This window comes from Lissotriton vulgaris, chromosome 1_1 (assembly GCF_964263255.1).
Source record: "Lissotriton vulgaris chromosome 1_1, aLisVul1.2, whole genome shotgun sequence".
Lineage (NCBI taxonomy): Eukaryota > Metazoa > Chordata > Amphibia > Caudata > Salamandridae > Lissotriton > Lissotriton vulgaris.
In genome coordinates this window covers 931,858,485-931,876,373 of record NC_141685.1, presented here as the reverse complement: position 1 = coordinate 931,876,373, position 17,889 = coordinate 931,858,485, and the positions used below count along the sequence as shown (strand labels likewise).

The window sequence follows — 17,889 nt, the reverse complement described above, 5'->3', positions numbered from 1 at the left end:
ATGAACGATTATTGCCTGTTTCTTTCTGCGACTCCACTCTCCCCTCTGGGGAAACCCTGTTGAATATATATATATCACAGGGCCTGAGGTCGCCCTGAATCTACATACTTTTCCGCCGAGCATTAAAAAATGCGCCGATGCACTCCCTCCAACGGATCGTCTTGTTCACGGTGAGCAAGGCGATTCGTTCGCTGAAATGTGTTGGGTTTTTCTTTCTTGGCTCACTATGCTAGAATGAAATAAATTAATCCTACTTGCAATACATTCAGAGTGGTGATTTCGTTGGAGGGAGTGCATCGGTGCATTGTTTAATGCTCGGCGGAAAAGTATATCCATACTGATAATGTAAAGAAAGAGACCAAACGTTTGAGGCGGGTAAGCTCCGGAACCACTGCGCCAACCGGAACACTGCATACAGCATTGGAAAGGTGAGGCAAAGCAGATGGATATAGGCTATACACCAGCGCAAAGTGTAGTTTGGAAGGGACAAAGCACGTTGTGGGACAAAGTAGTCCGTTGGATGTAGCGCCACCTCCGAGATGGGCGTGTGCGTTCAGCATTGTATTACGTTTGAAGCGTGAGAATAGTGTTCTGTCACGTTGAAAATGAGTGGCGTCTGAGTACGCCGTCGGATGTAGTTGATGCAGCGTGTGGCGTCTCAGTGCACCACGCTGTGTTGTTGAAGTGTGTGAAAGTACACGCCGTGTTGTTGAAGTGCGTGAAAGTACGAGGCCAAACAGAAGACACCGGGCACAATGTGCACGGCAGGACGGCTGTGCCGCATTTGCAGACTGTGAGGCCAGACAATTTGGGAGCGGGCACACCCGCTCAACGTAATCGGGCGGAGGTGCGGGCAGAGACTTAGTGCGCTGCCACAAAGGGGAAGCAAGGACGACTGAGTCACGGGACTATGAGGTGCGCAGGAGCACAAAAGGGAAAAGTTCGGCTGTGCCGCATTTGAAGACTGTGAGGCCAGACAATTTGGGAGCGGGCACACACGCTCAGCGTAATGGGCGGAGGTGCGGGCAGAGACTTAGTGCGCTGCCACAAAGGGGAAGCAAGGACGACTGAGTCATGGGACTGTGAGGTGCGCAGGAGCACAAAAGGGAAAACGTTCCCAGGTGAGCCACAAACGGCCACAAGTTCAGCTGCAAGGAACACCCAGCATTAGCGTGTCTGCACGGGGTGGCTGTTCCTATACAGAAGATATCTGGTTGAAGTTTAAAAAAAGTGAGGTGATCTTCGAAGAGAGAGAGAGAGAGAGGGCGAGACAAACAAAGGGAGTAGCTGTTCCTATACAGAAGATGTCTGATTAGCGTTTATACAAAGTGAGATGGTCTTCTTTATTGGCAGGTATTGCCATCACATGTGGGTGCCATGCTTCATCATCAGGCTCAGCTCCTCGTGGGGCCGGTGCTGCACTTCCCTTTGGGCCCCATGAGAGAGCTCTTTAACAGAGATCTTTTATTTTAGCCATGATTGCTTGCGGGTGTGTGGGGACTCTGAAATGAGTGTTGTAAAAAAAGTGCTTTAAAACTACCTAAGAGGTACCGGGAGATATATTTAATCAGGGATCGCCTTGGGAGGGTTAAAAACAGATTTGTGTAGATTGTCAAGACAATTTTATAAAGTGTGGCAAACTTGTGTAAGGTGCTTAGGAGGTCGACATGTTTCACGCCTTCGTGGTCCAGGAGGAATCTGTGGTGTTTCTTCAGGATCAATGAAATCAAGTGTCATAACCCTTACTCAGGGCAGGGGTTTGAACTTATAATGACTGGGTCCTGTCTAATGATCTCTAGTGGTGATAAAAAGGCTAATTGTACTGTCAGATAATCACCCTACACCAATCTTGCATTCCAAACAAGATGAAAAAGACTTGTAGTGCTTTAGGGCAAGGCAGAGTGCTTCGTGATTACTGCGATTAATGAGTCTGACATGGAGATTTGCCTGTGACCCACCCCTCACTCTGCCAAGCAAGTATGTAACTTTCCCTTGCATAGAAATGGTTTAGGGACATCACTTATCTTATTTCAGAATGTACCTGAAATATGTTCTCTCTGAGAATGCACAATTCATTTTCAGATATGCTACTTCTCTCTTTCTTTTGAATTGTTCTCCTCAACCCCTTTTTCTCACTTTTATTTGCATGTGCCTCAGCTCCTGACATTAATCGCAGCTCCTACACAATGAAGACCATCTCCACCGAGACCAGAGGACCCTCAGATCGAGAGGTAATGCAAGCATATAGTACAATAGCCTAAGTTGCAATAAAGGTAATGGTTTGGGAGAGATTGCCCAAGTCTGCATGCTTTGGCATGAGAGTAACGTTTAATGGCCTTAAGATATAGCAATTCCCTATATATAAGTGGCACGAGGTTCCTTGGATGTATATAGTCATGACCAATGTCAATGTTCATGGGCCCCAACAATGGAATGGTAGATCCCATGCCTGGTGTATTCAGTACTCCATGTATGTATGGATGGATGGATGAATGGATGGCTAGATAGATGGATGGAAGGATATATTGCTAAAAGATTCAATGGATGGAATACTTTATCTACATTTTAGTGTCATGGGATGCTAGGATGGATGAATGGAAAGATGTTGTACTTTTCAATATCTGAGGCTCTTAATATGATGTACAAATCTTATAAATGTTTGTATCCAGAGCCCTTAAGGCTGTTGGAGAGCTACAATGCAGATACGTATATAAAATGGGACAGATACTCTGCATATCTGTCCAGGTCTCTTGAATGAATATAGACACACTCTGCATGGCAGTATCAAAGAAGCTTTAGGAGGATAAGGTGGCGAGATGTCCTACATGACTGCTTCCAGATCCCTAATATGAAAGTATGAAGAGATACCGTAAATGTTTCCCTTCAGGCCCACATAACAGACGGGGGCCTTGCATGTCAGTATATGGGGCTAGGAAGGATAGATGGAAAAATGGCATGCCCATCACTATCATCTGTTATTTGTGACATTCATACACATCAAATACCTCTGTGTGCATGCTCCAGAAACTCATAAAACATGAGACAATTAAATTTTATGATATCAATTTTACAGAGACTACAAGCTTACCTAGATTTGGGATTTATTTAATTAAAACCAGGTAGGATCAAATTTTGACAGCAGAAGCCATAGGCATTCCTATTTTAATGCTTAGTTTATAAATAAACAAGTGTTAGTGCCCTAATCTCTGCTCAGAAGGTTGTGGTGGTGGTATTAAATGTCTTCATAGTCTTCAATCAACCTCATCAATGGCAGACCTAAAAGTTTTGAACAGTGCCAGCACCATGACTAGGATTGCTCAGAGACTGGGGTGGACACAGTCAAAACCTTTTTGAAGAGTTTAGCACCTATGTGCCTGTCAAGAACATAGTTAATTAGGTTGGTGGTTAAGCTATTCCCCCAAAAATGCCTTCCTAGGTAACAGCTACTTCTCAATACATGAAATACCAAACAATCAATATAAACAGTAAGCCTCCAAACGTCAGCATCAGGACTTTCAGGATACTGACTTTGAATAGTAACTAAGTAAGAATAGTATCAGAACTCACATATTTACTCACTCATCCACTTACACATTTCTCAGTGAGTTAAGCACTGTTCCTCAGAGATCTATCTGAAACTTACACATCACTCATCCCTTAACTGTGCATGTTCTATGAGTGATGAAAGCTTGGACTAATTTTCCCTGCTATGTCTGTTCTGCCAGAATTGTGAGACTGAGCATATTGCCCTTTTTTGAGAGATGGAGGCTCGATTTTCTACTCCCATACTGCCCCTGTTCGGTAAGGAAGTATAGCTTGCCCTGCTGTTGTCCAATTTGTACCTGTCCTGTGATGGGAACATCTTCTGCTGATGCTACCTGTGAGGTTTTGGGTACATTATATGATATGGCTGTGGGGTCTTATCGTGTAAAACACTAGCAAACATTGTATTGGGTCCAGTGAGCCTCATTTGTAAACATTGAGCTCAACCCTGAGCAGCTATGGCTTGGAGCAGAAGGGCTGAGCAAAGGAACAATGTGTAAAACATATAACACCAAACTACAAAATAAGAACGTCACACAACAAGAAAGAAACACAGCAATAATTTGTAAACATTAAGGCCCTGATTATGATGTTGGTCAGAGTTGCCTCCGACCAACATCATCGTGGATTCTGGACCGACCGACCTCCAGTCGGCGGTACAGACCTCAGTATTACAATGCAAACGCACATGGTGCGGTCGCATACTCCCATTTCTCTATGGAAGCTTATACTGTGGCCATAAACCGGCCGTAACACAAGCTCCCATTAAGAAATTAGAGATTCTGTTAATCCCTGCACCACGTGGAAGGCACCTCAAGGTGCCTGCCACAAGGTGCAGGGATTAACAGGGGGCACCATAGATGCAGTCCACTTGATGCTGCAGCCTCTCTCTGTGTAGTTTCAAGGTCAGCAGCGCAGTCCTTCTTTGGTTCTTTCTTCAAGTCAAGAGTGATCTGGCAAGCAGCATGCCAGTGATGCCATATTTATCCCAATATAGTGCCCTGAGGGGATCATACAGACATCAGCCAATAGAATACTGGATCCTCCTAGGGAGGTGTTTCCTGCAAAGTGTGGCATCTTTCTATCCCACAGTGCACCACTATAGCCACAATCACAATTTTGGGATCCCCTCAGCTGCCTGAAGCTTGGTAGCCCACCCTAGAGGTGTGGCTACCTCTGGGCTACATACCCTTGGGTGTGAGTGTTAGAAAAGTTTCAGCACTCCATCCATCATCTCCTTGTGTTTGCTTTGTTCGCCCTAAGTTGGCAGGGTATGCCCATGAGTGGGTCCCTTGCTCACTTTTCCACTGGATTCAAGCTAGCCTGGCCGATGAGGGGTGTTAACCCAAAACCAGTCCCAGGATGCTTGTTTCCGGTCCAGGGAAGACATGGCTTGGCAGTTTGGGCTGAACTGTACCCATGAGGCACAGGGTCAAGAGTGCTTTGTATATAGCTGTGTCTGAACTGGGGTGGTGTAGTGAGCTAAAGAATGATGGTGGATTCAACCCAGATCTGTGACTGGGTGTGAGTGTTCGAAAAGTTTCAGCACTCCATCCATCATCTCCTTGTGTTTGCCCCATTCAGAAGTTAGTCAGCCTGGGGAGCCAGCTGGTAACCCTGTGTTACCCAATGTGGATACTAACGGCTGCCCAGCAAAACATTAATTTTGAGGAGTTGCTGTTAAGACATATAACAGATTTATATTTGACTTAGTGTTAGACCTGGCACCTTGGCCTGAGTTTCCCTTCCACTTTTTGCTGATGTGCCTCCGATGTTTTACTGGTGTTCGATGCTCAGGGCACTGCGCCACGGCCAATCTGTGCCACAGTGCAAGTGCTCCCAATGTAAAGTGGATGTGTAATTGATTTCCACGATTGGATTATTTGGTTTACTGTTAGTCCCCAGTAAAGTGCACGAGGCGTGCCGGGGCTTGTAGATACAAATGCTGCTAGTGGGCCTGCAGCGCTGGTTGCGCCACTCACAGAAGCGGCCTCGTAAGATATGTCTCGGGTCCGCCATTGCTGACCCTGCGTACAGTCCCGTACTGTCACGCTGACTGTGCAAGTGTCCACACTTACCAGTCCCAGAACCTTCCCTCACCTTCATATCAGTCACCCCTATGGTAGGCCTACGGGCAGGGTGCATTGTAAGCGTAAGGTAGGACAAGCCTAGAGTGTGGCATGACTTAATAGTGAATTACCGCCCTTTCTCGTTCTTCACTATTGAAGGGCTACCAGTTCTCTTAGGCCAGAAGAGCTGTCGGAGCTACTACGCACTATAGTCCCGGCAGGCTCAGGGAACACGGTAGCAAGTCGAGTTTAGTATGCCTGAACTCAGAATAATAAAATACTTCCTTTAGTAAGGTTTATTTTAATATCCTGTGTTTGCAAATGCTACTTTTAGAAAGTTAGCCTTTGCTCGCCTAACTGTTCAGCCCGCCTCTGCCAGGATGTGTATCTGCTGTCTGGGTTTGTGTGAGTGACAGGGCTGGGAGATTCCCGGGGGATAGTCGGGTGCTCAAGGTGGTGAATGAGATGCTTACACCAGGATGGGTGGGCGGAGTAGTCCTTGACTCTGAAGGGTTGTGCTCCACCACCACAATGCTGGCTCCACCTCCTGCGGAGCGTCTGATGTCTCTGCCCTGCACCCTGATAGAAGACGGCAGCGTCCTGTCAACAAAGTACTTAAGAACCGGGTTGAACCAGGCTCAGGCCCCCTGGCCTGCAAAGACAAAAGAAATGCAGTATAAATATAGGAGCTCCGCTCCTTACAAATCAGATCCAGTTTTGACCACGACGAACCTCTGCCTGACTAGAAGGACCAAGAGAAGCTGAAGGACGGAAACCAGTCTGTATCCTGTAAGACTGGCCTGCAATGGTGCCTTGCTGAGAACGGAGAGGAAAGGACCAGATAGGACTTTGTAGACTTGTGCCTGAAACGATCTCCAAGGGCTTGATCGAGAGCTTGCCCCCTGAACGGAACCCCAGGACAGTTGGGTTCTATCTGCTTGTGCCCGTCTGCTGTTGGACCTCAGTTCTTATTCCCTCGCCAGAGTTGTGACTCTAGTGCCTTCGCCCTCTCCCAGGCCGTGACAGCTCGGAGCTTGGTCGCCCCGCCGTAGAGAGCCCCCCTCATCCCTGAGCCGCTCTCCGCCTCAGTGCCGGGCCGCCTGCTCTCCTGTCACCTCGCCGCTTACTGAGCGAGCTTCGCACCTCTCATCTTCTCCAGCCGGAAACTGCACGGAGAGCATCTCATAGCCTCAGACGGTCCGTACGTCGCAACGTACCAGACTATCTCGCTTTGCGCTCCTGCATACCAAGGCCCGTGCCGCACCTTAAGAAAGGCCTCCCCGTACCGTGGTACCGGAAGCCTGGTGCTGCACCCGTCTGCCCGAGAACTCAACACCCCTCACAGATCCACGAATCATGACCCGGCGTGCTAAGAAGTAGTACGTCCCGCAGGCCTGAACGGCGCCTCGCACCGTGAGCTGCACCGATCCCGGATCGCCGCAACCCTCCACAGTCTAGCTGCTACACCTCGCTCCTCGAGGGGGATTGAGCCGGAGAGATCCTCTGGAGAACCGTCAGCATCGTTCAAGGTCCACCCTCACAAGTAGCCGCACCTGAAACGCCTCGGACTTCCACCAGCAAGGTACACTTGAACTCCGTCTCGAGTTCATATCGGATCCAGGGTCCGCAACGTTCTTATTTCCCTGTCATCGTACCTTGCTAAACAACGAACACTGAAAGACTAAGTTTGCCTATTGTACTCTGGTGACCTCAATTTACTAAACGTTATTTGGTCTTGTGATAATCCTGCTTGAATCTATCTTTTATATAAAGTATACGTATTTTTGATACGATCATACGACTGGTGTTCATTTGTGGTGGGTCAGTGGGTTTACTGTGTGTGTGATCATGAATGCTTAACTTACTATCGCCCTGAGGATTAGCCCTGTCTGCTCACGCCACACTACCTAGAGGGTGAGCAGGGGTTATTCGAAGGAGTAGTTCCCTTGCCCTCACGTGGAGCTGAGGGTCCTTGCTTATCACAAGTGCATACCTGTGCCAACCAGAGACCTCCGGTTCCAACACTTAGTAGCATACAGCTTCCTGACATAGGACTTCATAGGCCTCCCTTAGGGGGATCTTATATATAATGTTAAGGGAGTGGTGGCTTTGCCATTGGTTTTAATGGCAAAGTCAAACTAGCAGTGTACATACTGTCCTTCCAGTCTGCAATGGCAGGCCGGGAGCCATTTTGTTCTTCGTCACAGTCAGGGTGGCACAACCGTGGCTGCAGCCCTGTGTGGACACTCTCCTTACATGACCTGGGTACCATATACCAGGGACTTATAAGTAAGTTAATACTATACAATTCCATAGAGCCAATTCGACATACGTTTGTTAAGGGTTAAGAGCACTGGCACTGAAGTCTGGTAGCAGGCCTCAGTGCACTCTCAGAGTCGAAAAACCAGCAGCATCAGTCCAAAAATAAGGGGGTGAAAATGCAAAAAGAGGAATTTCCTTATACTACCCTACACCTGCCCTCTGAAATTTAAGGTAGTGGTGCGGTGTCACTGCATAGGTAAGACAGTAGGTATTCAGAAAGAGCTAGATACCGAGTTGATTAACCTCAACAAAACCCTATATTGGAATTAGAGTCACTCTAAAACCCTGTTTGGAAGACAAGGCTTGGAGTGTGATGAACAATATGCATGGATTATTGAGAAGCTATGGTGTCCCAATTATAAAAAATATATCGCCAGAATACATGAAGGAGAATTAAAAGCGAAGTAGTGGGGCTCTGATTATGCAAATAATGACACAAGTCAGTTTGTGCACTATCAACAAGGAATGTCTGACATAATATCGACAGACAGAATATCGAAATACAAAAATATCGGCACAAAAATATCGACATCAAAAATATCGGAGTCATATCTTCGTAAAGGTAAGTACAAAAATATCAAAAAAATAATATCGTAGTACAAAAATATCGAAATTAAAAATATCGTTTTTTTAAATGTATTAATAATAATGTAAAAATAATTTTAAAATACATATAATTTTACAAATATTAAATAAAAATATTAAAACAAAATTAAAACTAATACATATACATTTAAAATAAATAAAACACTTAATAATTTAATGTAATTTTCTTTTTTTTAATTTCATTTAATTGATTTAATGTAAAAAAAAAATATTTTTACCCTGTACGCCTGTTCCCCAAAAACCCAAAACTGACCCTGAACCCTAAAAATATCCCTGTACCCCAAAAACCCAAAACTGACCCTGAACCCTAAAAATATCCCTGTACCCCAAAAACCCAAAACTGACCCTGCACCCTAAAAATACCCCTTTACCCAAAAACTGAAAACTGACCCTGAACCCTAAAAATACCCCTTCACCCAAAAACTGAAAACTGACCCTGAACCCTAAAAATACCCCTTTACCCAAGAACTGAAAACTGACCCTGAACCCTAAAAATACCCCTTTACCCAAAAACTGAAAACTGACCCTGAACCCTAAAAATACCCCTTTACCCAAAAACTGAAAACTGACCCTGAACCCTAAAAATACCCCTTTACCCAAGAACTGAAAACTGACCCTGAACCCTAAAAATACCCCTTTACCCAAAAACTGAAAACTGACCCTGAACCCTAAAAATACCCCTTTACCCAAAAACTGAAAACTGACCCTGAACCCTAAAAATACCCCTTTACCCAAGAACTGAAAACTGACCCTGAACCCTAAAAATACTCCTTTACCCAAAATTAATTAATATTATTTAATTACCAAATAATTATTAATTAACAATAACAATAAAGTAAATATATTAGCACATTAGCTGTAATTAATTTAATTTAATATTTAGTATTATTTTTCCCAATTAATTAATTAAGAATAACAAAATATTATATATAAAAAAATTACTCTAATTAATGTAATTAACTAATTAATATTAATTAATTACCAACTAATTAATAATTAAAAATATGTACAAAATTATATTAATTAATTAACTAATTAATATAAATTAATTACCAATTAATTATTAATTAAAATATGTACAAACATATATTAATTAATTATTATTAAATTACTTCCCACCCTATTCCCCTATAAACCCATAACCCGCTACAGAACATATTTATCAATTAATCAATTAATTAAAATTAATTAAAAATTAATTCTCAATTAATTAATTAATAATTCCTACTAATAATAATTAATTTAACATAATTAAATTACTTCCCACCCTATTCCCCTATAAACCCACAACCCGCTACAGTAGTAAAAGACAATATTTAATTAAATTACATTAAAAATAAATATTAAAACATAATAAATACAATATAATATACACTAAATTTATTTAAAAATTGATATTAGTAACATCGAAGTTATTTATTTCGATATTATTGACATCGATATTTAAAACTTCGATATTACTGATATCATACTAATATCGATATTAAGACTGTCGATATTACTTACCTTCGATATTTTGTCCCATCGATATTTAAACTTCGATATAATTGTATATCGAAATTTAAAACTCGATATTTTGTCTGTGTACCATCAACAAGATATTACCTATACCTTATTTAGGTTTTATGTACAACTTTATGGGGCCTCCAAGAAGGTGCTGATCAGGGAGGTAAATGCCTTCCTGGACAGAGCTCCTTTGGGCTCTGAGTCCCATGGAGATGAAGAGTTTAGACGGTCACATTTCTGCCGCATAGATAAGGAGGGCTATTGAGGACCTAGCCTGAGGAAAATGTTGGGGTCCTCGTGGAGGCCTCTCTCCATGCTCAATATTGATTTAAAAATCTTTAGCAAAGTGCTGACCATTAGATTGTATCCCTGTCTTAACATCTTGGTACATGCATATCAAAACAGGTTTATGCAGGGAAACAGCACGTCTCTTAATCTCTGAAGATTGTATGGGGTGTTACATGAGCCTAAGGCTGAATCTAACTCTGGTGCGATAGTGATTTCCATTGACCTGGAGACAGTCTTTGACACTATCCAGTGGCACTATCTAGAGGCAGTCATGTTGAGGTTGGGCTTACACTAATCCAACAGCTAGGGTGAGGACTGGACATTATATTTTCCAGCAGTACCTTGTTTAGGGGCACACATCAAAGGTTTCCCCACTATCCCCTCCTATTCCCACATGTGATTAAACCATTAGGTGCGATGTGTAGGACAGAGGTTGGGAGAGGGATAGACTGTTGGAACGGATGTGCATGTCATATCCTTAAATGCAGATGTCCTACTCCCACATCAAAAATGGGGAGATGGATCTGCCACCAATGATGCAACTGTTCTTGGAAATTGGGTTAATCTTTAGGTTTAAGAATAATAAATCTAAAACGTGTTTTTCCAGTGTCAGCAATGGGAAGGTCACCGGGAGCTGGTGAACCGGGACTTGGTTGTGCCCCTCATACCTTTAAATACTTTGGGGTACAAATTTATCATGACATTGCTGACCTTAGAAAAGGAAATTGGGGGGGGGCTGTTAGGATTACTTAAGTTTAGAATGGCCTTCTGGAGATTCCTAGTTTCCTACGCCTGCAGAATATGGCACATCTGACCTTGACTAAAATGGTCATGCTGCACAGATTATTATATTATTTTATTATTTTACGATTGTGGGCCGCTGGTTTTATGTTCAAGCAGTTGCACTCACTGAGCATAGACTGGCTGTCAACGTGTTTCTGTAGAAGTATGTAGGAGACCAATTTCGGAGGGTGGCCTGGGAAGCTAGATTATGGAATGTACTACGTGGCGGTACAGCTATAATGGGTTGCGATGTGGCTGGATGGGGTGAATACGAAGGAGATGGGCTGGGTGAGGAACAAACCTAATTAGTGCACTTTAATAGTGCTTCTAATAGAGGCTAAAATTAAAACTGGCAGCATATGTTATTTCTGTCTGCAGGGATAAAATGCTGGAAGAGATGTCTTAGAAGACATCAAGATATCTCCCATATGCCCCTGCACTGCCATTAGTTGCGTTTGCTTACTTTCTTCAGTGAGCACCAGCTTACACACTGAACTGAAGTGGGGGTCATGATAGTTGGGGCATGCTATTAGGCAGTGACCATTATCTCCCTAAATGCCTTCATTAAAGAATATGAATTGCCACCTGGACAATTCTTAACATATGAGGCCCAACCCTGGCATTCAAGAACGTATGGGAGCAGGCACTGAAGAAACCCAACGACTTGGGATTTGAAGTTATTAGTAAAGATGGGAGCTGGATGTTGTCTGGTGACCTGATTTTATAAGGCATTAAATAAGAAGGTACATAAAGACTTGGGTAGGATTAAGGCAAGGCAGCAGGAGAATCAAGGGCACATATTTGAAGTGAGTGAATGGGATAGGATACTGGCATTTCTCTAGAAGGTATCTAGGAATCTTAGACTAAAGTTTATTCAGTTCGATTATACACAATAGACATACCTCACACCTTGGAATATACCTGAAACATATGGCAGAGGCCCAGGGACCTGCCCTGGTTATAATGCACCCACTGAAGTTTTATTTGACTTGGTCTGGACCTGTCCTCCAATGGGGGCTTATTGGTCATATATTACTCAACATTTGGGACTAACTCTAAATAGAGAAATGGCTTTTACCCCAGAGGTGTACCTCCTAAGAGGCTTTTCTAGACCAAACCCAAGACATTTTACTGATGAAAACCTAGTACCCAGAGAGGGCATCTTCAAAGGCTGAAACATGTCAACACCATTTGAGGTGCAAGGGCAATAATTCTCGTTCTCACCCATTCTCATATTTTAATATTACCTAGGTTGCCCAACATTGAAGTAAATCTCTAAAAGTATTTTCATATAAGGATCCCATCCAACAATCTCATAAGTGCTCCCTAGAATATAATCAACCTCATCTTGATTTATAGGAACCTGGATGGGAACCAATGATATGAAGCATGCCACTGATCGAGTGGGTGAGTGTTTTAAAAAAAATAAAAAAATGTTTGTCCATCCATAGGCAACTCCGCCCAGCTTCATATCTGATAGTAGAGCTTACATATGGGTACAGTATATCATTGTGTGTTTTCCTACTGTACTGAAGACTGAGGACTATTACCCCTATTAGGAAGTTCCCTCTTTGTCCCAGACCAGAATTGGTATGCGTTACATCTGTATTACAGTATGCCTGTGACAATATAGGTGTATATGCTTATTTTTCCATGGTATCACATCTGAGAGCACCTTGGAATAATTAACTTCAGGATGCCCACTGTATTCAATCTCTCTTGTCTATGGTTTAATAGAAGATAATATTGCTCCACCTATAAAAAATAAAGACATATATAGGAGAAACAAGACAACTGACTTGCCTTTTGAGGCATTCGTTAAATTATCACCACATACATGGCGTGGTTCACAAATTCTAATAAAGGCCACTCAATCCATTGAAATAATCTGAGGTCTTAAAGTGAAACAATCCAAAAATACACTATTTTATGTAAAATGTTATACCTCATTGATAAGTAAATTTACAGTCAGCAACACTTGCAGCAGGGTAGGAGGTCCAGGCTGAGGGAAGAGCTGTTCACCACAGTGCTGGTCTTCCACGCAGGATACAACACAGACAGGGCTGCATCACCACCACTGCCCTATTGGCTCAGCTAGAGAGGCAGCAGATCCTTTCTTTTTTTTAAAAACTTTATTTTTCATTCCCATAATACAAAGTCACAGCATTCACATATGTAGTACACTGCCGCACCGCAGTGGGTAACTCCACGTTGAATCATACAATGAACATCGAATACATTTCCTCGAGATTGTCTCCCCCACCCTCCAACCGGCTTTGTATCGATAACTGCCTACCTATGTAAGCAGAACACCCAGACAATGCTTTCCTACCCCACAATAATCATCTGTAATCTGAGAAGGTCGAGTTTTCCCCCCTAAGATGAAATATACATAACAATGGGTGCATATGAGAGGCGTATGCCCACCCTGTAGTGTGTCACCAGGGGGGGACCAGACCATCTGGGGGTTGTGACGTGGGGGTGGTGTTCATGTCCACTAAATAGACTTTCAAGGGGCCCCAAATATCCTTTGGACGCAACGCTGCAGGTATGGTGTCAGCGTACAGATCACTAGTCGTGTTATAGTAGGCTAAACTCTGGAGCCAGGCCTTGGTCGTGGGAGGGGCCTTGCAGCCTCATTTAAGGGCACTTTCCTGCTTGGCAATCAGGAAGGCCACTTCAGTAAATTTAGGAATGGGCTTAGGGAAGCTTAGTACACAGCCCAATAATGCAGACTCCGGTGAGAGAGCCATATCCCCATTAATCAACTTAGCTATTTCAGCGCAAATCGAATGCCAATATGCCCCAATCTTTATGCAGTTCCAAACTAAATGTGCAAAGTTGCGTGTGGTGCGCCACACTTTAAACATGCATGTGGCCTGCTAGCATTGACAGTGTGTATTTTTTCTGGGGACATGTAGACCCTCTATAAGAATTTAAAGTGTAATAACAGGTGTCTACTGTTTAAGGAAACTCCTTTAATTTGTGCACAGCTAAGGTCCCAGTGTGTGTCTGGAATAGTATGCCCCAAATCCCTTTTTCCAAGCCTCCCTGATCTTGGTGTCCTTTCCAGGAACTAGGGTCATGCATGAACTATATATTTTCGAAACAAGTCGGGCACTACACAGGGAAGAAAATACAGTGGTTAACGGGCCGAAGTCGGCAGGTGCCAAGGGAAGTTCTGTAAAAGTAGCCCTAAGTGCGCTTTGCACCCGTCGAAGGATGAATTTGTCCATAAACGTAGCATCACTAAATCTATCCTCCTCGTCTCCGTCAAAGACATGGACGTCTGGCAATAGGTCACAGATCTTGCTGATTGTAAATTTGGTTAGAGTCCCCTGCACTATTTTTTCAGTAATGTTGGGGATCCATGCATGATTCAAAACCGGAATTTCAGAGGAATATAGTGTATTTGCGGTTGAGATTCTAACCAATTTCGGCTAGGCCCAGCTGGTCGTGGAAATGGTTTGAATGTCTCTAGGGTCTCTTGGAATGCCCTGAGGTAATACTGTGCGAAGTTTTGTAGGCAACACCAGATCAGCCTCAGGTCTTGAGTAGGGCAATCTAGCATCCGGATGGTACCAGGAGTGTGCAAAGCTGCACTGCGCTACCAGGTAATATATGTGAAAGTTTGAAACCCCAAATCCTCCCCTGGCATAAGGCAATGTCATAGCGTCCCAGCTGACCCTGGGATTCCTGCCACCCCTAGTTAAGCAAATCAAATGGGACTGAAGTTTAAGAATAAAGCTGTTAGGAAGCAGAATCAGAATATTTTTGAACAAGTATAAAAACCGAGGGAGGACGATCATTTGATCAAGGCGACTCGCCACTGTCAGTGAGAGAGGGAGGCAAAGCCATCTTTCGACTTGCTCTTCTAGATTATGCAACGCGGGACCATAGTTCAGTCTAAGTATCTGTATGGATATGTATCCCTAGATACCATGTTCGAGCACCAGTCAAGAGGGAACCAACAGTCCCATCTCTTGGTGACGGGAGTGATCGGAAAAATCATAGATTTCTCCAAATTGGAGGCAGGAGATCTTTTGGTGTTGAGAGCATGGTTCATGGTCTCAAGGCATATTCACTCCCACTGCCCACACTTCAGCTGGAAGTGTGATTTTGCAGTGTGACACACAATATGAAGCATGCTGCACATGTTGACAGCCTCACCAACAGCACGTTGTGGCCATCTTCAAGGCCTATATACAATCTGAGATACCTGTATTCCTTGGGATAACTCCTGTCTCCCCAGGGGCAATATTTGAGCACTTAAACATGTCAATGAAAAAAGAGAGGTAAGGTCCATTGTTCAGCTCTCCTGTGTTTAATCTTGTGGTAGGCAGCCATCAGTAAAAACACATTTTTAGCTATCCCACAGACGACTTAAAATAGATCTGACAGTTTAACAAAAGGAGAACATAAATGTCAACATAGATAACCAATCCAATCCAAAAAGCTTTATTCGACTTATTAGGTCATACAAGCAAAAAACTTACATATAAAACAAATATACCCAACTTCTACAAGCAATTCATAGAAAGTCTTTGCAGAATTAATGCACACGCTCTAGGATGGGTGTCTGTAGATATCATAAAAACACTATATACAATTTAAAAATGTTATATCAAAATTAGATAGCTAAAAACATAGATAACATAACTTCACTCAAAATAGGGAACCTATAACTAGAAGACAATACAACCAGTGAACAGTGGTACTCTTGAAATATGGAACCAACTTATGAAGTATACTACGCTAGGTAGGTGAACTTTCATCCCATATGAGTACATGAATGTATGGTGATTTCATAAGAGGTTTGGTTGTATCTTACAAGAATTTGTATGTCTGTATATGGAAATCATTCAACAGTTCTTTAATGCATCTCACTCTTTGCTAGCTACCTGTGTTCTGCCTGACCTGCATGTGTGAGAAAATTGTGGAATGTTACTTCTGTCACCTATTGTTATTAATTTAGGCTATGGAAAGTTACGCTGCTGTGGTCTACGTTGTACCTTCATTGTGTTGTGAAAGTCAGTATAGAATTTTCAACTACACATAATTAAAAATGCGTCAAAATGTCAATGCTAATTTTAATGCATGAGGTGAGTAATATGTGAGCAGAGTTTACTTTTGTTTGTACATTCAAAAAAGCACTTTTTGAAATGGAGTAGGTGACTGTAAAATTTTAGAACATATCTGAGAAAGGATTCCATGTTATGTATAACACCTCTAACCAATTCTGCCATTTTAGCCAACAGCTCTGTGCATGCTGGGATTGTAAACCCCTAATGAAAGACGCTGTTAAAAACAAAATAACAAGCACAACAATGCAACATGCTGTTGGCCAAAAAACAAAAACAGATGATAGTATCCTATGTTGCAGTGCCAAAGCACTAAGGGGCCGATTAGGATGTCGGGTGTAAAGCCTCCGCCCGACAGTCAGAATCTCCTCAACCGTGTCAGAGCCCTTCCGACCGACTCGGTCGGTTTTCATTGGACCCGCCCGATCACGATGTTCGTGGATGGAAGGTAAACCACGTGGTCATTCCAAATCGGTTCCGAACGGCTCTCGGAATATTTGTGTCAGTCGGAACTGCATCGTAAACCCTTATGGACAACGTCCTCTGGATTATAATGTCGATTTCCAACAGCCTTTCCGCCTCGGCCTGTCTGACACAAAAAGGCTGGCGGAAAGAGTCTTTGGGGGCCCCCAGTAGGGCCCCTTTCATCCTACAGCCTCCGATTGGGGGCCGAGGGGGTACCTAAAGTTCCCCCCTGTAAAATTCTGCAACGTCAGGTGCCCGCCACAGGGTACAAGGTTTTACACACACCCATTACCCCATAGGAGTTATGGCCGGTTGTCGGGCGTAACACGAGCTCCCATATTTATGTATTTATTTATTTGAAAAGTTTTATATAGTTCGAACTTGACCCATGCGGGTGTCAGAGCGCTTTACAAGATGAAGAGACAATGACATACAAATCATTCCGCATAGTAAAAGTACATACAGTGTCAAAGAAACAAATAACAAAGGGGTAGAGAATTGATGATCTATACCAAGAATTGGTTCATTAACAAGAGTTTTATTTTTTTCTTGAAGGAGGTAATGGAGGGAGTCAGTCTTATATCAGGGGGATGGGAGTATCAAATTCTGGGAGCAATGCCCAAGAAAGATCTGCTGTAGGTTTTCTTCTTGTTGAAAAGTTGTGGCATTAGCAGGAGGGTGGAGGGGCTTTTGGTGGATCTAGCATCTCCATTTAGCTCAAGCTTGTTGGTGAGATAGGTTGGGGTGTTGAAATGTAGAGCTTTGTTAGTCATGCATGCAATTTTTTGTTGAATTCTTGCTTCGTAAGGGAGGTAGTTGAAGGATTTCAAGTCATAAGCGTAGTGATTGTACCTTTTTGACCCCATGATAAGTCCTGCCGCCTAGTTGATTGAGGTCTTTAACGGGCTGTTGTGGCTCTAGGCAGGCCAGTCAGAGTAGCACTTCCATATTTTAATTTAGGGATTACGAGTACGTGCACGTCCAGCTTGAAGTCAATTTCGGGGAGGAAAGGTTTTAGTTTTTGTAGTATACTCAGTTGTAGGTTTACTCCTTCGGTGGTGGCACTAATATGCTCCCTCATATTAGGATTTTTGTCCATGATTATTCCTAGTGATTTGGCTGATTCAATGATTTGTGGTGAGCAATTGAAAGCTGTAAATGCTTCATCCAATCGCTCATTTTGTGCATCTGGTTGGGTGAGGCGATCAGGAGCGATTCAATTTTTT

General features: G+C 43.2%; 1 protein-coding gene across 1 annotated transcript in view; it reads left to right on the top strand.

Moving 5' to 3' along the window:
- LOC147748201 (uncharacterized) overlaps positions 1-17,889 on the top strand; it is a 334,565-nt gene that overhangs the window by 285,599 nt on the left and 31,077 nt on the right. Inside the window, exon 8 of the mRNA XM_086959115.1 lies at positions 2,158-2,231. Coding sequence (XP_086815241.1) covers positions 2,158-2,231 — 74 coding nt within the window. The remainder of the gene's footprint in view (positions 1-2,157; positions 2,232-17,889) is intronic.